The 21,294-nt window shown below is 54.3% G+C and overlaps 1 protein-coding gene across 3 annotated transcripts; it reads right to left on the bottom strand.

Moving 5' to 3' along the window:
- Positions 1–598: 598 nt before the first annotated feature.
- Positions 599–21,059, bottom strand: TRAIP (TRAF interacting protein). Of its 3 annotated transcripts, none has more exons than XM_054838811.1 (15): positions 20,820–21,059; positions 19,429–19,486; positions 18,085–18,168; positions 14,000–14,039; positions 11,250–11,377; positions 8,629–8,723; positions 7,925–8,038; positions 6,918–7,005; positions 5,476–5,565; positions 5,243–5,331; positions 4,345–4,500; positions 4,096–4,144; positions 3,431–3,556; positions 2,834–2,884; positions 599–1,734 (listed from the first exon to the last, which is right to left on the bottom strand). In XM_054838811.1, exons 1-15 carry the CDS (start codon positions 20,915–20,917, stop codon positions 1,606–1,608), a joined length of 1,395 nt encoding a protein of 464 aa, XP_054694786.1. In that variant the 5' UTR covers positions 20,918–21,059; the 3' UTR covers positions 599–1,605. The 3 variants fall into 3 exon arrangements, with proteins under 3 accessions (XP_054694786.1, XP_054694787.1, XP_054694788.1); XM_054838812.1 differs by lacking the exon at positions 20,820–21,059 and adding an exon at positions 19,566–19,659 and having other exon boundaries at positions 1,113–1,734; XM_054838813.1 differs by lacking the exons at positions 19,429–19,486; positions 20,820–21,059 and adding an exon at positions 18,256–18,446 and having other exon boundaries at positions 1,113–1,734.
- Between the last annotated feature and the right edge of the window lie 235 nt (positions 21,060–21,294).

The raw sequence follows: 21,294 nt of genomic DNA, 5'->3' as shown, positions 1-21,294 counted from the left end.
GGTGCAAATACCATACCCCAGGCTCCGACGGGTCCCCAAAGCGGGACAAAGCCCTTCCCCGTCCCCCCACCGCAGGCTGGGGCTGGCTCTGCCGTCACGGGTGCCCACACATCACCAGCCCCCCAGCGCGGAGGCCCAGGGTGCACCCGTGGGGTACCCGCCTCCAGGAGACGAGCGCACCAGGCAGGAGGGTCAGCGAAGGCTCCGCGAAGGCTCCCTGCAGAGCCTCTCCCTGACTCCTCAGGAATTAACCCTGCTTAAGTCCTCCTGCTTCCCACCAAGCTTGTTTTCCAGCCCTCGGAACCTTCTCCTCACGCTCCTCCGGCCCCTCCACCGCTTCCACATTGTTCAGCAGTCACCCCCACGTGACGCAGGCAAGAAACAGTTCATGTTCCACCATCATTTGCCTTGCTCGCTGCGCTGGGGATTGGCACCGCTTTCATCACGGCTTCACCCCACCACAGCCCTTCCCCTCTCCCGAGGGCCGGCACCCGAGGCTGCAGGAGGATCAGGCGCATCCATCACCCCCATGCTACCGCCTGAGCTCAGCCCTCCACCCTGAGCCGCAACAGGGAAGAAACCACTCAGGAGCCAGTTGTGTCAACGAGTGTGCAGTATAGTTTATTCCTTAAAGACATGGTTTTAGCCAGCCCGGGTATGGAGGCTTCCGGCCTGAAGCAGCTGGAGGTGGGGAACATCCAAATTTGTACAGTGCAGAGTGCTATAGCGAGGTACCTCACCACGTCTGTTCCTTGCAGCTTGCACAGCCCCGCTACAGCCGTGGGGCAAAAGGGGAGCTCCTGCCCCCTGCTACAGCCGTGGGGCAAGAGGGGAGCTCCTGCCCCCCCATCCCCAGCTGAAGAAGCTCAGACAGGTTCAGCCCCATCAGTCTCCCCATCCCTGAAGGGAGCAGTTCTCCAGCACTTCAGGCCCTTCCAAACCCTCAAATCACAAGGCAGACCAGTTTCAAAAGAACAAAACAGCCTCTACAATCTCATTTAAAAAAATAGAAATTCATAAATGAGTTTCACATGGGCCTGCAGCAGAGGGAAGGTGTTTAATTTGATGACCAATACACAGCCACACCGCAGCAACGCAGGCCAGCGCTGCTCTGTCCCCTGCACACTTCTTCCTCCAGGAAATTTCCTTGGAACTGTTTACACCAGGCATAGAGCTGGTCCGGGTCTCTTCCGCTCTTGCTCCAGACTGACATCCCAGACACCCTTCCCGCATCTCAAGCTTGCAGCTGCATCCAAGAAGTGCAGCTCCCCCTGATGTCAGAGCCCAACAGCAACTGTAGAGCTCTGAGCAGGCCAGAAAAAGAGAAAACCCTGTTTATTCTACATGAAAATAGGAGGGAGGAGGGCTAAAATGAGGGGGTAAATCAGTCCAAACATTAGGCAGAGGCTTGGTCTCCTGGCAGCTTGCTGCGAGGCCAGGATTCTCCCCAGGGCAGCTCACCTCACCCGCAACACCGCATCAGTGTTTTGCAAACAGGAGCCCCCCGCACAGCGGTGGCTGCGCATTGCTGCGTGCCAGGCTCCGGGCGACCACGCTCTGCCCTGCAGCCGCCCTGCCCGGCCACTCCCCGGGACGCGGGGGCTCTCACTGCAGGAAACTGTCCAGCCTGGCTTGGCTGCTGCTGGAGGAAGACGTGGAGGGAGCTGCAGACACCAGCCTGGAGACCTTCTTCTTGCTCCTCACTGCTAACGGACGGATTTCTGCCAGGTTTGTCTGGAGGTAAAACTGTCAAGGAAAGCACGGACCAAGGCCCTGGGGACACAAGTGATCCAATACCTGCTGCAGGCCAGCCAGAAACACAGACCTGGGACCTAGCCACACATCTGCACCCAAAGAGAAACTCTTTAACTCACATGGCATCATCCAAATCTTCAGAGACACACAAGTGGCAAAACCAACATCCCTGAAGTGCAAGAGGTCTGTGACCAGCCACTCGCTGCAGCAGTGAGGGGCAGGGGCAGGCGCAGGCTAGCAGAACTGCAGGGTTACACAAACCAGCACACCTACGGCACTCAGGCTTAGAGCAACGAGCTGCTCCTCCATCAGCCACGTGCGAGGGGCAGCGCCGGAATGGCTGCCCACCTTCTCCATTCACCTCAGCCTGGTAGCGTGGGCACATCTGGCCCCAGAGGTCTGGCCCAAGCATCTCCCTGCCGTTGGGTACCTCCACCACAGGCCACGGGAGCAGCAGCCCAAAGCTTCCCAGCAGGTCACACCTTCTGGCTGATCGCTTCTGTGCTTCAGCCTCCTGGTTTTCTACAAAGAGCAAAAACTCCCCTCAAAACCAGCCCCAGGAGGTCAGAGCCATAGGGGCACCACACACCCCGGAGTACTGCCAGGCGAGGGGCAGCCTCCGCAGGGGAAGGGGACGCTGCTCTTGCGTGAGGAGCAGGAGTCAGAGCAGCTCCTCGCCCGCTGCAGGGCTGCCCGCCAGGACAGGCGCAGCAGAGCAGCAGCGTCCCACAGGAACGAAGCTCTTCAGCCGCACAGGCTGGCAGGCACGCGGCCGGAAGAGGCTGCGCTACGCTGCTGCTCAGAGATCCCCAGGGCACAGGCAGTCCCTGCAAACTGCACCGATTTCCAGTCGATACGCTTCTCTGAACGAGCCACCACTGATAACGCTCTCAGCAAGTTCAGGTCCTCGATGCCTTTGCTGAGCTCAGAGAGAAATCTGATGGTTCCTTGAGGGTCCCAGCCCATTTTTTGTTGGCTGGGGGGCAGGACTCCCCAGGATGGCCCAGACCAAAGAGGAGGAACAGAGATGAGGTCCCTACAGCATCACTACTGCCACGTGAGCTGCAAGAAAGGATACAGGCTGTATGAACTTTGTTCTGCCTCCCAAGCCATCATAGCCCATCCTCACCTAGGAGAGAGAAAGAAATGAGCCCGGAGTAGCAGCACAGAGCCTCGGCTACCTCTCCTCGTGTCGGTTATGGGGAAAGGGGAGCCTTGCAGGCCACGGGTTCTGGGGAGGGTTTACGAGCACCTGGACACACTCAGTACTTGTGTTAAGCCCTTACCTTTGGAAAAAGACAGACCCAAGGGCATTAGTAAAGTTTGAGTATCTCGGGTACTTTCTGAAGCAAGCTGAGCCTTCCAAGCAACAGCAAGGCTTAGGATTTTGTCACTGGGACTGAGGAACATGAGGAAAACACCCAAAGCTCCAAAGAGGCGGAGGAATGGGACACAGAGGGCTGTTTAATCTGCCGCCAGGAAGGGAATGAGCATCTGTCATCCCCAGAGCTCTGCAGGACTGGGAAGTAGCCAGGTCATGCTCCGAGATTTATTTTCCACACACTGTACGTGGCAAGGTAAAAGCCCGATTCGCTTCCTCCCATAGGGTCACTTCAGGACAGAGGCGCGCAGTGCCAGCCCTCGACAAGCTCACCAACTGGACAGTCATACTTACAGTGCCCACGTTCTTGTGGGGACCCAGCAAGCTACCCGAAGATGGCTTCTTGGAGAGAACAGAGTTCCTGATGAATGCTGGCAAGAGTCCTTTAAGAGCGTCATCCTCCAGATCATCTGCCCAGTTCTGTCCCACAAAACAATGAGAAAAGCCCTTTAACCAGCATGATCTGCCAAATTCAGTCCACACACAGGGAGCACTAACGACACAGACAGCTATTTAGGGTAATAGTTACTGCTGTGCCACACGTCAGGCCAAAGCACAGCAGCTTCAAACCTCCCACCGGGGCTCGCGCGGAGCAGCACCGGGGAGGCAGAACACCGCACCCAGCACGGCTGGCAGAACAGCCCCCTTAGCTGACCCCACAGCCCTTGCGGTCAGCCCCACGTTGTGTTCACCAAGCACATCTGAGGGGGGATAATCAGCAAGAAGCACGTGGGTCCCCATCCTCCCTCTCCTGCCCAATTCCAGGAGGCCTGAGGCAGCAGTAACAGTGTTTCTAGGAGACAGGCAAGCAAAGCACTTTGAAGCGTGTACTGTGGTTCTATAGATGGGCCAGCCTACGGTCACAGCGTCTTCTACATGGAGAAAATGGGTCATTTATCCCAAGCTTATTAACAGCAGAATCAAAGAGGTGATACAGAAATCAAGATTAGTCCTCTTACCTCCACTGTTTCCTTCAGAACTTTCTTCGCCAGGTTTACCACAGGAGGCCTGTAAGAAGCCCAGGGAGGAAATCAGCAGAGATTTATTGTTCAAGTGGAGCTGGCAAGGACAGACAAGGCCAAGCAAATGACGATGAAACTTGCAGCACGACATCAGGCAGCTGGAGAGCTATCTGATCTCACACAGCAACTTCCAAAGAAGCAAGACTTTCATCTCCTTTAGAAGAAGAAAGAGGATGGAAAACTCACGGCTTTTTATCCAGCTTCTGCCTTTTTGCAGGGCTGGAGAGAGATCTGCAGGGCTGATGCTCAGGGGTGTCCACATCAAAAGTAGCATCTAGATTGATCTCATCGCTGTGAGCCGGGCGGTGGAGCTTCGGGTGCCGCAGTTCCACAGGAGCGGGGCTGCAAGGCCACGCAAAGCGTCAGCCATCAGGAAGCCGCTGCCTGCCACCCAGCAGACGAGAGGAAGGCAGAGCTGCACGCTACGCGACTGAGTTGTGAGACAGCAACGGGACCAGGATCAGAGCCCCATTCTGCTCACAAGTCACAGAAAGGACAATGTGAATCCCAGAGTTTATAGTCAATGTCCCAAAATACTGTTCACACCTGTGCTATAACAGCAGGACCTCAAGCCCAGGGAAACACACTGGCACACTGCCGCTCTGCATGCACAACCCAGCTTGCCGTACAAGGGTAATAGCACAGGCTCCTCAAAAAGGGCTTGATAAAAATGTAAAAATGCCATTTTTCAGGCTAGGTTCCTCCACCTGGCTAAGATCTCGGTCCCCATACACCGGGGCATGCTCACTGGAAGGCCAACTCTGAGGCAATGAGAAGAGCAGCTGTAGGGGTATTTCCCCTGGCATGACAAAGTGACAAAGAGTTTGTCAAAAACTAGCCTGTTCTTCCATCCCATCCCGACCTGACTCCTGCAAAACACACACTTTTACCTGGTAAACCAAACACCATCTTGTCAGCAACAAAAAAAAAGAAAAACAAAACAGGATACAAGGAGCAAAACGACCATGCTACTGTGATGCCTGCCAGAGTGGCAAGTCTCTGCCTCCCCAACCAAACCGTCAGCTCTTTCGCTGGACCTGCCATCTCCTTCCTTGGCCTGTATCTGAGGATGCACTTCACGAACCTTTCAAAGACTAGTCGACTGAGGGTCTCTCTGGTTACAGATGGGACTTTCAGAGTATCCTGCAGAATGTCTATCTTCTTCTTCAAGCTCTGGAGGGAAAAGGAGGGGCAGATAAGAGAGGTAAGGTGGGCTGGGTAACAGTCACTGAGCAAGAGCCAGCATAACTCCTGGCTTTACAGCTGCAGGCCATGGCCAGCTGCCAGTTACTGCAGACCAAGGACTGATATTCTCACCAAGATCTCCTTGTCCGCATTCTTCAGATCCTTCTGGGTGCTTTTTAACTCGTCCTTTGTGCTCTCCAACTCTGAAACTGTTTTCTGCAGCTGCAGAACAAACATCCCCAAAAAGCAGGGTGCTGGTTACAACAGGTAGACTGCAGACCCCCCATGAAAGCGGCGTGCTCTGCAGCACATGCTACTTCCCTCTGTTTCAGGGCTGGATTTTCCTGTGGCAGTCTGACCAATCTCTCCTGTATCGGAGCAATCCAATGCCTGCCCATTTCCTCAAGCTGCCTGCAGAGGGATCTCCAGGGCTGCTTAGCCCAACACAAACCTTCCTACAGCTTTTTCCAAGCAGATTTTCCCTGCTCTGACACTTGGTGGCTGCATTCTGAATTCCTGCAGGACTTCGGACACACCAGAGCACAGGAATCACAAACCACAGGCTGGAGGATGGTTGTGCATCAGCAGTACTGGCACATGGACAAGCCTGATTCAACAGGGAAGCACGCCAGGAGCAGGGGTCGAGGAGTGGATTGCTCCCACATCAGAGGTTTTTGCGGGTTCAGGAGTCCGGGCCAGCCCACAAAGTGTCGGTACAGTCAGCTCTCTGTCAGCCAAGGCCGGAGCCTGACTGCACCGACTCGCATCCTCCTGACCGAAGCCGGTGACTGACTCAGTCAGAAGCAGGCAGATTCCTGCAGCAGCACCTCACGTAGGGGGTTAACTCACTTGGGGAGCAGCACAGCAATCAGAGAACCTCCTTCTCCATTTGAGGAGACCACAACAGCTATGGCCAGGTAACAAAAATAGGCCAAATCCACCCACAGTCTCTCCCTTTGTGAGCTTGGACCCGGGCATGCCCCAGGGAACACCTGCCCCTTGGAGAGCGAGGCTGCACGCACACGCTTCTCAGGGGACTTGCTACCAGAACTGACAGAAAACAACTCCTGACAGAGCCTGGAGCAGGGGGAGCACAGCAACAGAGATGTGTCAGCAGCTCCAAGCTCTGCGCCAGGTCAGGACTAGCCCAGGCAGGGCTTCCCACCCCTTCCCACCTTTCCCAGGGGCCCGATTCTGCAGCAGGAGGGGCCGGCAGCTGAGCTAGCTCTGGTCGGCAGTGTGGCAGGATGAAAGCAGTGCTGCTTCCAGAGCCCAGTGAAAGCAGTGGAGCACCTGCCTGCTGCTGCCTGCCAGTCCAGGCTCCCTGCCAACCTCTGGCTGGCTCTGCACACGCTGCCCCACCAGCGTCCACAGAGACTGCGCTCCTGACAACAGCCCACGAGCTGCAGCATCACACCTTGACCCAGAAACCCCGGCCTGACACTTCCACACCACCTGTACCACTCAAGCAATGCTCAGTGTGGGAGAGGGTCACTGCAGAGGGCTCACGCCACAGTTATTGACAGGGATCTAGAGACCAGATGTCGTCCTGGCGACTCACACCCTCCCTTTACCTTGCTATTGACAGAAAACAGCTCCTTCTTCAGCTTCTCTGTCATCTCACCAGAGATCTTCCGAGCCTCCTTCAAGTTTTCATATTCCCTGCAAAGAGACCAGAAGAGTCACGCTGTCTGCGAGAGGACTGAGCTAGAACTTCTCAGAGACAAGCCAAGACCCTTAATTTGAATCTCTGCAGCTGCAGGGCCACCAAAGAAAACCCAGGAGACACAAAGCCCTTTAGGGAACAGAGCTGAGTGACCAACAGTGTCAAACACATCGCTACGCCACGGGGGAGGAAAAGAAAGCTGCATGGGGTACCATGCCTGAGAACAGATTTCACCAGTAAAATGGAAACCAGATCCAGAGACATTTCAGTTGCCAGTGGAAAAGACAGACAGACAACAGAGCAGCCTCCACGCTGGCAGCAAATAGGGGAATTTGCTTTAAGTGACTTTTCAGAGATTTCACACTATTGGCCGTGCACATTCATTCCCAATTACGCCACAGGGACACTTGCCTCATTACAGCTTTGTATCAAAGCTGCGGTTATTCAGCTGCCATCAGAACGGCCCCAAAGAATCTGTGGTTTTACCCAGCAGGACCAGATGGATTTCCAGGTAGGGGAGGGCAGCACCGCAGATTTGCCTTGCCAGAGAGCGCTCGAGGCCACAGCGGCACAGTGCAATGCAGCAGAGGGTACAACCCGGAGCCCCTCATCCGCTCATTTCCCCCTCAGGCATGAGAGGAGAGCAGAGGGAATAACCATCATCACCTCATAGGTGTGCTGACAACTCTGGAGACAGTTCCCATGGTGACATGCATGTCACTACAGTGACAACAGGAACGGTTCAGTGTGACAGGCTCCAATCTAGGTCCCCAGGATCTGTCAGTCAAAACCCAGTGGAGGCCCAAGCAGGCGAGAGCCCCGCAGAGCCCGCGTGCCTGCCGGCTCTCGGCAGAGGGTTCTCCCCAGGCACAGCCAGGACGGGACGAGCCAGCTGTGCCAAGCCGCAGCACCTACTTTTTCAGCGAGACACAGTAGATCGCAAGCTGCTCCACCGCTGCCTGCCCGACTCCCATCTCTCTGATCATCTCCTCCACTTCGGGGCGCTGGCTCTGAAGCAACAGCTCAATCCTGCACAAAATAAAAAATACCCTCTGCTCATGAGTCACAAACAGAGCTGGGAAAGAGATCGGAGCCCTGCTTCCCCCCAGGAGCTGATGCAGCCTAAGCTCCTGCTGCAGGCACTCTGGGTGTCGTGGCGGGAAGAGAGCGACAACTGCCCCACCACAAGCAGGGCTTTTGGCTAGGGAAGGGTAGCGCTGCATGGAAAGACTAGAGAAGGGGCAGCTGTACGCACGTACTGCACGTGGGGCCGATGTCCCAGCTCTTGGGCCTTATAGCCCTGTGGCTGACTGTTCCCGAGCTGGGATTCTGCCCCAGCGCCCTCCAAGAACAGGAATGGCACAGAGCCATGCTCGAAGCACTACAGATGAGGCCGGTCTGTACACAGTACCATGCCTTGCTGCTGTTTAGGGAGAGCAGCTGTCTGGAAATATAGCGGGGCAAAAGCAGGCCTGCTAATGCAGCAGTTTCCAACCTTATGGGGTAAGACGACCCAGCATGTGGAGGTGGACGTTGCAGCAGGCACAGCAGGACCTGTCCCTCCCTCTCTGAGAAGGAGAGGGGTATGCAGCCCCAGCCTGCAAAGCCCAGGATCTCACCGCTCCATGGTTCTCAGCTTGTTCCGCAGACGGCGGGCCTCCTCCTTTGAACTTCTGTTATCCTCCTGCTGCTGCTCCAGGAATTTCATCTGCTTCTGCAGAGAAGCAAGCGCACACAGACCATTAGAAAGGCTCCAGGGATTGTTAGAGAAACATCCTGGCTTATGCGCACTGCGGGCATCTGGGAGCGTACATTGGCTCTTAATGCTATCACCACCTCAGCAGCCCAGGATTACGGAGAGTTTAGCTCCCTCCCCGCTGCACCCCTAGCTCCGCTCCTTGCAAGCGCAGCAGGGTCTCGGCACTAATCACAAGACGAGTCTGGCACTGAAACTGCACCGTAGGCTCCTTTCTGCTGGGAGCATTCATGGGGCTGTGCGGTACCCTGGCCGCAGCAAAAATTTGTTTTCAAAAGCAAGGGAGTTCACAGCAAGCAAACCTTGCTATTGCTTTCTCCTCCACACACAGCTGATTCCCTTGCTTTAGCCTCCCAATTCTCCTTGCTGTTAGCTGCTTAAAAAATAAATAGGAATGCGGAGTGGGTCTCTTCTGGGAGACCTCAGCCAAATCAGACACCCAGCCAGGCACTTCTCTCACCTGCCTGGAGAGGCTGCAAGTCTATTGCAGCCATCGCCTTCCCGGCTCTCCAGTAGCAGGCAGCAGTAACAGAGAACCTCAGCCAAGCCGAAAAAGCACAGATCCGCAGCGTGGCAGGGGACAGAGGAAAGCTGGCCTGAATTAGCACCATTCCAATGTATCCACGTTGTTTAGGTTCGTGTGTGCCTGGGCACCTCGCAGAGCAGCTTCAGGAGGCTCTGGGCCTGGTTTCAGCGCAGTGCTGACTCCAGGGAGAGGCCTGGCCGAAGACCATCGCCTCGTAAAGCTCCCTTCCATGCACAAGTTAAAGGATTTTATCTGCTTCCTGCCACAGAAACCAAACAGCTGTGGAACTGCCGGGACTGTGCAGAGGGACAGTGTTGCAGGCTCACACGTCAGTCTTGCTTAAGCACAGCCCATCTCTGGCTTTTCCTAACCAAAGCTCTCTACACTTCAGATGCCCAAAAGCAGCATTTTGTGCCAGGTTGGAGCAGAGTCCCTAGCCTCAGACAGTCTGAAACAGCAGCAAACTCTCACACAAAAGTTCAGCAGCAGCTGACAGCGCTAGCAGAAGACAAACGGCTCGCAGACTGTAGGCTTGACCTGCGCCACAGCTAGTTAAGCCTGTATTTTCACTGCAGAAGTTTAGTGCTTTAATCTTTAATGATGCAGTATAAGACATTATATATAAGTTCTTGGCATTCAGCTGGGAAACCCTGTACAGCACAGAAAAGATACCTCCAGGTCCCTAATCCTTCTGCCCTGCCCAGCTTTCATTAAATGGACTTAATCATACACAGAGGGTTTTGCAACAGGCAAGACAACCATAGAGCCTCCTCCAGAGGTGCCAGGTAGGAAAGCCAGCCACAGAGATGTCGAGTTGAGCAGCAACCACCAGCTTCCACTGTCACAACTGTTTCTGCAGAATTATCCTGCCACTGGTACACCCGGGATCCCAGGAGCGTCTCTGGCATGGCACAGACCCCGGCTGCCTTTACACCCAAGCAGATCAGATATAATCCCATGGTCAGGCAAAAAAAAAAAAGTTGTGCTGGCTCACAGCAAGGCCTGCTCGATGCCCCTTGGAGACCCAATAGCCTGAGCCACAGAGATCTGAGGAAGTGCAGTTGATCTCTACTCTCCCTTTCAGCCTGCAGCTCACAACCTGAACCCCATCTTCTTGTGACGGGCACCTCACCTCCACGCAGCAGAGACTGCCCAGCCCACCACCAAGGCAAAGTCGCTCTGTTCACTACAAGACATCCCGACAAACCTGCTCCTGCTCTTACCCCCTTCCACTTGCTGTTTATGCCCAGTACATGACTACACACTGAGTCACTGCACTCTGAAACACAACAGGAATATTTGATCCCTGGACTTCACACATTACTAACCTAACTGAAGGAAAGCCCTGGCAACAGAACAGAGACAGGAGAGTTGGCTGGATCAAATCCCACTCAGCTGAAGCTTGCAGCTCCCCCTCCATATATTTCAGTTTGATTTCTCCTCCAGTCAAACTAAGAAACTAATTTTCCTTGAATCCCGCCTGGCCTAAACCCATTTCAGAAGAACATTCTACCACAGGGAGCTAGTGTTTCAGCAATGGGGCGCTGGGGCCGGTTCCCACACTTGGTTCACACTGCTACCTTATTAGCACGGCCCAGCCAGCGTCCCCCAGGCTGGGCTGGCGTCTCTCCCCTACTCCGGCCACCTCCGCCTTCAGCACGCAGCCACTCGTACGCGAACCACAGGCCTGGGTTTTATGGAATCACCCCCGGGTGGAACGCACTCAGGATCTCGAGACCAGCGACGCCACTTGCTTCAGATTAATAAAACCAAAATGCAAACCCAGCTCCACTGCCCTCCCATCATTGAGATCAAGAAGACGTTTGTCTCGAGGCACCAGATCCAAAATCCCACCAGCGCAATCTCTTTGTTAGCAGGGCCTGCAGAGATCTTCAACAAAACTAACACTGACTGTGCAATGGTTAGTGCCGAAGTCTGGGCGGGGACAGGAAAGGTACCTTGAGAGAGGAGCACAGCATCTCTGTCTCTCCCAGCACCTTCTGGAGCGACTCTATCGTGGCATTGCGCACGTCCAGAGTGTCCCTCAGCCCATCCACAACAGCCTGGCATTCCCGCTTTTCTTTCTCTGGAAAAGAAAAAAAAAAAGGAAAAGGTCACAGCCCGGTAACCCATACTTCAGCTGCCCCGCAGCAGCAGGAGCACAACAAACAGACGCTGCTTGCAGTCTCTGGCTCCAGGCTGCTAGGAGCTGGCCGTTCCTGTAGAGAGCCATTTCCCTAAGTGCTCTGCACCAGGGTCTGTACTCAGCAATTGCTTCTCCCAGTGCCAGCAGGCTTCAAGATTTTTCTTTACTAAAGATAACAAGTTCCTTTTAATAGCTTTCCAGTGCCAGCCCTGCTAGCATTAAGCTGATGCATCTTAACTCTTGCATGCTCTCACTCGCAGCCAGGCGTGCACAGGGAGAGCTGTTCCTGAGGTACACGGAGCTGTCATGGAGCTGGAGAGCAGAGCCCCGAGCCCAGCCTCTCCACACGGAGCCTCGCACGTGGGGAAGCCCTTCGGGGGCCGTCGGGCGGCTGCGTACAGCGATCCACCGCGCTGCTGCATCACCACGCTGCTGCAGCTACCCTCACCACGGCACCACGTCGAAGGGCAAGAGGCAGTAAAGCAGAGCTCTGCTGGGCACCGGGGACTTTGCAGGACACGCAACAGCTTAAGGATATTCCCAAAAGCACCCACTTTCTGCAGGTCACAAAACCTTTGAGTCCTGCTGTTCCTCCCCAGGCAGGCAATCCAGGAATAAAGCACATGTCTCTGACCACCAGATTTCAATTTGTTTTGACTAGACAAGGGAAGAACAGCTCACAAAGCAACGACCACCATCAGGTGCTGACAGACCTAAGCAGGGACCAGCCAGCATCACTGGAAAGCTCGAAGCAGTTGGGCAATGAGGGAAAGCAGCAACCCCTCTGTCTAACCCCACCGAGAGCAGGGTAAAGTCTTCTGCTCAGCATCTTCTGTCTTTGCTAAAATCGTCCGTGGCTCCCACCAGATGATAGTGGAAAGCCAATTCGTGCCTTTCCAAAAAGCCGTTTCTCCTTCCAAGCAATCCAGTTTCAAACTGTGCCACCACATCCCATGGAAGCATGACCTGCAGTGCAGCTTCACTGCTCCATCAGACAGTAGAAGACCCACGTGGGACTGGGGAAGGAGAGAGGAACATATCCCAGCAGAAGCACGCAGGTGGCTGGGGAAACACAGATTTCTTTCTGAGTAAAGCATTTTTTTCTCCATTGAATAACCCTTCCTCACCAGAGGCAGCACAGCCTGGAGATGCTCCCCTGCATTTGCAGGGACTCCACATCCACCAAAAGAGTTAGGGCTTCCCCCTCCTCCGGGGATGTCAGAGGCAGATGGCAGGAGTCAAACCTCTCTGTGCTGCAGGAATGAGTTCCCAGCTCATTCAGAGTGCCTCCCACAGCGCCTGCTGGGTCTGCTCAGAGCTCTGCACCTCTAGAGCCATTTGCAAACTGATCAGAGACTGGCAATTACACAGCTCCTCTACTGTGCGCAGCACAGAGCACATCTTTAAGCGAAGAATTTATACACAAGAACCACCAGAGAGCAGAGTGCCCACAGCAAAGGAGGCAGGAGGTAGGAAGGAGCTTCTCGTTTCCAATATGAACGGAGAATGGGACAAGGAATGACAAATCCAACCTCTACTCACCAGAAGCTGAGATGAGCAGGCCTTCGAGCAGTTTTTCTTGGATAACATCCTAGCAAGAATCCCAGCCACCTTCCCCAGAAGATCTGGCTCTCTACCAAGTCACTAAACTCAACCAAGCTGGCAAGAGAACAGGCCTCAGAATAGAGACGTGCAGACCGTCCAATTCTGCTCTCAGGCTAAGGACCGAATCCTCATTCTACTGGCTATTCATGTCTGTCTCGTGCACGCAGGGAAGGCAGAGGAAAGACGACTCTCAGGGCGTGGGTGAGCCCCCAGCATTCTTTAAGGATTTTTTTTTTTCCCCTTCTGCTAGCATGTCTTTGGATTTCTGTCACTCAGACTGACATTTTCCTTTCGCTGCTCATGACTCATGTTCTGATGACAGGCTGCCTACAGACGATGCTTAAAACCCATCGACAAGTCTCCAGGGCTTTTGCTTTTCCTGCCTCCCTCAAACATCCTCTAAAATTAAAGATGGGAAAATGGAAACGCACACACTGAAATCCGTCTGCTCTTCGCGTGACACATGTGGCACTGCAACAGCCAAACAAATCCAAAGCCTTCCCGCTGCTGCTTTTGGGCACCGCTTTTACCCCCTCATCTGTTAGAGCCTTTGCCACATGCAGCTGTGAGTTTCCCAGTGAGCAAACCAAGGGTTTTGCTTTCAGCAAGCCTGCTCCAGATATAGCTGTGCTGCGCTTTTGTAGCTTGCGATTAGGAAGAGGGGCAGAAAAAAAAATTGCATATACATCTCCAAATTTGCAGAGAGCTCGCCAGTTACAGCAGAGCTAGGCCAGGCTGCGGACTCCGGCTCTGTGAGACAAGCTTTGTACAGCTTTAGGTGGTCTCGCTTCGGAAAAAGCTCTGAAGAAACCGCTCCAGTAAAACAGTTTGCAGCCTGCACTGTGCCCTCAGCGCTGCATAGGGGTTCCTCAGGCCTGGACAAAGCACCTAGCACAGACAGAGCCCAGGACCTGCCGATCGTGGGCTGCCGATCCCCCGCCGGCAGCTGGAACTCACCCTTCACGGAGAGCTGAGCCTTCACCTTGTCCAGTTCATTCTGAAACACAACACAGAAAACCCGATTAGGAAACGCCCTGCAGAGGAGCTTTCACCAGATCTTAAAAGGCTCCGAAAGGTTTCTCAGCAGGACATTTGCACTGGCCAGGTGGTAAGAAGAGAACGCGGTAACAGCAAGCACCAAGTTACAAGCAAGTACTATCGCAGGGAACACAAAGAGCACCTCCAACTGGCATTTTTCAGGGGGAGAAGAGAAGATCCCAGTTTCGTCTTAGCCTTGTCAACCTTGTGTTTCTCACACTGTCAGTCATCTTGTTTTAGCTGAATAATTTTGGAAGGCTCTCAGGGAAACACAGGAAATCAGACAGGAACAATTTTTATAACGTTTTACCTAAACAAGGCAATAAGGCAGGGATGTTGCCAGACTAACTGGATCGAGAGTTGCTTTGAACTGAAATGAACTTTGTTCGGGTGCAGGTGAGAGACAGGAGGGCACGTCCACATCTCTGAAAAGGTAACGGAGCGTACGATCAAAAGGCAGCAGCTAGCATTCCAACGGACGCTGAAGTCACTGCGGTTCGGGATGCTGATATGAGCCAACGGCTCAGTCGAATGGCCATAAACAGATCACCGATAAACCGATCTATACCAAACGGAGGGCACATAACATCTCCTGGGTGCCACAAGGGTCTGAGGAAAGTCAAATGTTTCCAATGCCTTCATTAGGGATCAGAAAGAGGCAGCAAGTGCCTCATAGTTCAAATTATAGATAATGAAGCGATATGACTTAGGAACACTGGCGAATAGCCAAAGGGAGTATAGAGAGGTTACAAAGAAGAGCAATATATAAATATATATGTGCGTATATATATAAAAAAATAGAGAGAGAAATATATACAGGAAAGAGTCAACAGAAGATGACTTAAAAAGCTGTGTTAGAGAACTGCAGAGGAAAGCACATAACAAGTCAGGCAGGAACCGCAGTGGAATAAAACCACAATAAAATGCCAACACAGTACTGAAGCAGAGCACACAAATCTGTGCAACCCGGAACGCTACATGCAAATCTGAGCTGAGAATAGCAGCACCAGTGACCACGGATCTGACGGGACCAGAGCGAAGCTCTGCTAGCGACAATACAGGCAGGAAAGAGAATATGGGATGTAAAGCTCAGTAAGCAGAAGGGACTAAATGCAAAGCCTAGCAGAGCCGAGTTGGTTTCGCCCCCGGGGGGACAACAACTGGAGGGCTGACATGGAATTAAATCTGCTGCAGGAACTATCCTGAAGTAGCTTCCTCAGAGTCCTATTCAGGAACGATTAGTGAGCTCACAAGATGTGCTAATTAGCATGATAGCAAAGAAATCCTGGGCTACTGCAGACAGCTATGTAACTTACCTCATTCATCAACTTAATCTGAAATCCCTCGTCCTCCACCACTGCTCCCAGTTTTCACTCCTCTGACAGGAGCTCTCCTCTCTCTGCCAGCCTGAGTTACAAGACCACATTTTCCCCAAGATCAAACGAGTTTATCCTGACCACACAGAGACAGCTGTCCTCCCAGGTTTCCACCCTCCCTAGCAGGTTTACAGGCAGGAATCCTCCTCCTCCTGCCTCCTTTTTGCCAAGCAGAACATGCCCAAGTCTCCTGGTCTCCTGTGGAAGAAGGGCTCTCAGCTCCCCAGATCACAAGCGACTGGAAGCGTCAGGTTCCAGACGAGCCTCACTGAGGTGTTACACCCCAAAACTCACACTTTTCCTGCTCTGGGAACAGCCACGTGGAGACTTTTCTCATCACTGACGACCATCTTTAAGATCAATACAGGATAAACCCAGGCTCAGCACTCAGAAACGCTTGGACACGTCACAGTGTTCAGCCTCTGGTCTGCAGCTGCCCCAGGGAACCAAGTTCCCACCGGTGTTTCGGTTGAAGCTGATGCCCGGTGGTGGGAACCAAAGCAGCCCCAGCACCCCTTTGACCGTAAACATTTCAGAGCAGAAGTGAGAGCGAGGAATAACAAAGACAATTATTATCCTAAAGATAATTTGGATAATTCTGCAACAACAGGAAGAGGCTTCAGCTTATGAGGGAGCTCTTCCGACCATTTATAACTGGGTGCATAAGACTGGTTCTCAGAAGAGCATCCCAAGCTCGTCTCCCCTAGACGACAATCAGACAACAGCTACGCACTCAGCTTTCCAGCTCACTGAAGCACGCTCCCTCGCCCTAGTCCAACCTTTTCATGGCAGGAGGCCAAACGCTCATTTCAGGACATCTGCGGGCTGCACAGATACAGCTCCAGTTGATTATGGAGCCAAGCACCACTCTACGCCCAGGCTCTTGGAGGGACAGGCACTGGTTGGCAACAAACCCTGGATTTGGGGGCTTTTTCGGGTGAAATCACTTCTGGCTGAGGAAGTCACCAATTCTTTTTGCAGACAGAACTCCAGTCTAATTGGACATTAAATCCCACTCACGATGGTCACCCATGTTCTCAAGGTGCTCCACATCCTCCGGAAATAAGGCAGCACATAACATGGAACGGTGACAAACCAGCAGCAGCAGCCTGAATCAGTGCACGGGGCAGTAAACACCCAAACAAACTACGCTAATCTACACAGGAAATATTTGTTTCTTGCCCATTAGATGGTGACCTCAGTGCTCTCATTAAGAAAGTTGCACACTCAGGGCTAGATGTTGCTCTGGTTGCTCTGACGGCCACACAACAAACTTTGTAGGAACGTGGTGAGTTACCATCAAGCTTGCTGCATAGGAGTAGCTCCAGTCCTGCCCTTGAGCAAGGGAGCAGTTCTTCAGCACGGCCTGCCCAGAGGGGAAGTCTGGGGGAACCCACCTTAGATCCTGGGTGGGGGTGAGAGGGAACAGAAAGCTTTTCTAGGGCGATTTTCTCCAGTCAACCCATTTCTGACTCACTCATCTATTTACACTTGCGAGAACAGATCTGAATATGTACTAAAGGCAATGTTTATCTGCTCCGAGCCATTGCTTTGCTTCTAGGGCACACAGCTTCAAGTGCCCAGAGATGCTTTTTCATTTCCTTGGCACACATACTTTGGCCTTCAGTTTCTTTATTAGCAGTCTCCGAGAATGACAGTGCTGCTGACATTATAGTCTGGCTGGCTTTATTTTAAAAAACATACAATATACATATAGCATTGTCATGGCAACTGCTAATTATGGTAATTGCTGCACATGCCGATTCTAAACACAAGAGGGTACAAGCGTCCCATTATACCAAGGTCAACCGATTACTTTTTTTTGGAACAGATAACTCCAAGACATAAGGAGCCATGCTTCATCCACACGAAACAAAGGAGGAGAACACAGAACAGCCGCTCTGCGTGCATCCCTTCTCACTCGCAGCTCTCCGCACCTAAGGGTGGTGCTTGAAGAACATCACCCAGCACCCCAGCTCCAGCCAGGTTCCCCCCAAGGACCCAGCCTCAGTGCCGTCCACCACCACTGGTGCAGCTTCAGGCAGTCCCTTTCCTAATTTATCTTGGGGAACCAAGACTATCACCACCTTGCCCCACTTCCTTAGCCTGTGCAAACAAACCTACCAGCACAGAAGTAAAGGAGGTGGTGCTTCCTCTAACAGCCCCTTCGTTCCAGAGGGGTTAGCAGGGCTCGTGCACAACCGAGCCACAGATGCCGGCAGATTTTCCTTCTCCTGCCCTTTGGAAAAGCTTTGTAGCTTCATGCCCAAGGGAGGAGCAGCAGTTGGATGTTTATTTGATGCTGCTTCAGGAGGTTTCCAGGAAAGGTGAGAACCAGAAGGAAGAGCAGTGAAGTACAGAGAGGAGGTTTGAGTCACCACGTGAGATTTGGACAAGGGGAACTCTAAACCACTACACGGAGACTTTCTTACAACAGAGCTGAGACTGGGCGAGGACCAAGAGGGAGAACAGAGACAGGCAGGAGACACTGATGTGCTTCAGGTCTGGAACACGAGCACAGCGAGCACCAGCTCAGGAACCAGCTGTTGGCAGAGGACGAGCAGCCCAGGCCACACTTCCAAGCCGCTGAAGCATCACGCAACAGAAGAGTACCCCCAGTCAAACTACCTGCAAGGTCTCTGCATCCGGTGCTGTCTGCTCCTCCAGGGCAACATCGAAAAACAGCTTGTTGATGATGTGTCTTTTGCTGACCTAAACACAGGAGAGAGGGAAGAGGTTGACGGACACAGGTACGGAAACACAACAGATATGGAAGACAGATGGAATGGGAGAAGGTACCATCTTGTCACAAGGCCGTGAAAGGCAAGTCAGATCACGTGCTTGACGCCGCTACTGACGATGCTCTGCTTCGGCTTATCAGCGCAGCACCAGACCCCCCCAACTCGATTTTGGGAGTGTGACTCCAGCCAAGCTCCCGATCCGCAGCAGAAAGATTCAGGCATTTCTGAATCGAGCGCAGTCTGTTCTCTGGCAGCTAAGGCCCAAGCAGCTGACGCTGAGCTAACACGATGCCAAATCCTAAGACAGAAGTACGTGCTGCTTTCTGCAGGCAGAAGGTGCTGTAATTGAATTTGATAGCTCTCCACACCTCCCCCATGCAGTTACAGCTTTGTGTTTTAAGTATTATATACAGTCATGACACCAGCTAATTGCATAGTTACTGCTACATAAGATGTTATTTCGCGATAACTCCATGGTAACCCAGAGATGTAAGAGGCAGTGAAGAACAGAGGGAATCAACAAGTCAGGGAAGGAACAAGGGCCAAGACCTTGAGAGGAAGAAAGAAGCACAAACACAGAACGAGCCCAAGCTGCAGCTGGCTAAAAGCCTACATCTGAGCATGAGGCAACATCTCCCGCAACCGCTACACGCCAAGACCAACGGGCGGCATCAAGGCTGGAGACACAAGGGACTTCAAAGAAGTTCAGGTCCTGATTAAGCCGCTGGATCCCCAAGCCTTGGCTTCCCATCTCAGAAGCAGAGCACATCTTTCCTTCCCTCCCCGGCCTTTGCTTTTCTCAATGAAAGGCCGAGTGCTGCAAAGCGAGGACTCAATTGTAACGACCACGCGCAGCGGAACGGGCTGCTTACCTGACGGCGAGCAGCAGGGTACCCCAGAAATGCAACCCTTCCAGCCCTTTCTGTCACTATGCCAACACTTACTCAGCCTAAATAAAAGCCATGAAAACCCAGAGACCCTTCCCAGAGAAGCTTCAATAAGGACAGCAGCAGGGCACCCTCCGACCACCCCCACTGATCAGAAGGGTGCCTGAGAGGCGTTCACTCGCTAGGCCTTTGGGGAGATATTTTTGAGGAGGGACAGTTCTCTCCACTTCATACCGTGAACCTTTTCCTGGCGTCACCGCAGGCCCAGACCACGGCTCCTCGGTGCTGTGTAGCAGAGCATCGTGCCATAGAAATACAGAGGTGTATGGAGGTGATGGGTTTACCTGGATTCTGCACTGCGGGCAAGTCCGGCTCGGTGCTGTGTCAAACCACTGGATGAGACTGAGAAAGGAAAAGAAAACATACGGTGATTCCTAAACATCCAGGAGCGCTGCTCCCAGGGGCCACCCCTCCAACTCACCAGGAGACAGAAGGATGCAACTCCTTTCTACAAACTAAGAACAGAAACGCAAACATTTAGTCCAGAGGTGCAGGTAACAGGAACGCCGTGTTCCAGCAGGCACACTCCACCTTCGCCTCTGAGACAATTCCCGGCTGAATTTAGCGTGCAAGCTTATCTTTACCAAGGCAGAGTTTTTACAGAGCTCAGATCTCCCTAGGAGAGAGGCTTTGAACAACTGCAGCTTCGCAGGAGAGAACGGATCCACACGCGGAGCGGCACAAGAGCTGCTATATTGGGATACGACAGCCGAGAGACCCCCGGGTTGGCCAGCTCCAAAGGGTGCCGCCGACACCGAACACGTGTCTGCAGAGCAAGGGAGACCGGGCCAGTCTCTGCTCCGAGACGATGAATATAAACCTGTCAGGCTCCCCAGGAGAGCTACTAATGCATTTCACAACCAAGCCATCACGTCACACTCAGAAGGGTTTATTTTTGGAGCAGGGTAACAATCTGGAGCTGGCAGGTTACCTTTGGAAGCTCTCCCTTCTCCGCTGGCTGGTGGAGGAGAACGGGCCCGAGCTGTGCCGCTGCTTAAGCGACCATCGTGCCTCCAAGTTCGTTAGGGAGAACAGCAAATGCCCGCTCCCTCCCCACGCAGAGAACGTATTTCCTCAGAAGAGCCGTTTCCTTCCACAGCAAACACTTGCAAAGCGGTTCCAGCAAAAGCATGAAATTGCCTGGGAGGCTTCGCCCATGAGCTAACGCGGCTCCTTCCAGATAAACACCCTGTGTAGGAGCGATCTGCTGGCACCGGCCCCCCCGGAGAAGGGAGGCCACCGCCGGGGGGGCGACGGCACAGCCGAGGCTCCAGGAGCCCCCCCCAACCCCTGCAAAGCAGAACCGCTGCCAAAGCGGCCGGGGCCGCCGCCGATCAGAGGGACGAGGCGACCGAGGGGCGAGAAGGGGCCACGGCTGGTACCAGAAGCGCTGCCAACGCCCGAACCCCCCCCCCCCGAGGGGAGCGGCCCCAGCGGGGTCTCCGGGGGAACGGGCTGCCGGGCGGGACGGCCACCGGCTGGGGGGACCCGCAGCCCTACGGGGCTCACCCCCCCCCCCATCCCCGGCGGGACCCGCAGCCCTACGGGGCTCACACACCCCCCACCCACCCCCCCCCCATCCCCGGCGGGACCCGCAGCCCTACGGGGCTCACACATTTCCCCCCCCCCCCGCCTCCCCAGGCGGCCCCGGCCCCGCGGCCGGCGGGGCGCTCACCAGGCGCGGTGGAAGGTGTGCCCGCAGGGGACGGCTGCCACGTCCCGCTCGTTGTCGAAGAAGTCGGAGCAGATGGTGCAGTGGGCCCGGATGGGCATGGCGGGGGGGCGGGGCCTGGCGCGGCCCCGGGGCCGGTACCGGAGCGGGCGCGCGGCGCTCTGCGATTCAAATCCGGCCGCCCGCCCGCCGCTTCCGGCACGGCCCGGAAGTGACCTCACGTGGCGAGCGCAGGCCCCGCGCTCCCGCTCCGGGACCGAGGCCGGGGGCGTGTCCTGCTGCGCGAGGGTGTGGCCCCGCCCCCGGGTCGCCCCGCCCGTGTACTCTGAAGCCTAACGACGGCAGCTCCGGCCCGGGGCGGGATGAGCTGGGCCCCGCTGCCCTCCCAGCCCGTTCCGCCCCACTCGGCCCTGGCGGGAGCCGCGGCACGTGCTGCCGGCACCGGAGGCAGATCCCGGCACCGTGGCGGGGGGGGGCG

Source organism: Grus americana, chromosome 11 (assembly GCF_028858705.1).
Source record: "Grus americana isolate bGruAme1 chromosome 11, bGruAme1.mat, whole genome shotgun sequence".
Classification (NCBI taxonomy): Eukaryota; Metazoa; Chordata; class Aves; order Gruiformes; family Gruidae; genus Grus; species Grus americana.
This window is presented reverse-complemented; position numbering and strand designations above follow the sequence as displayed.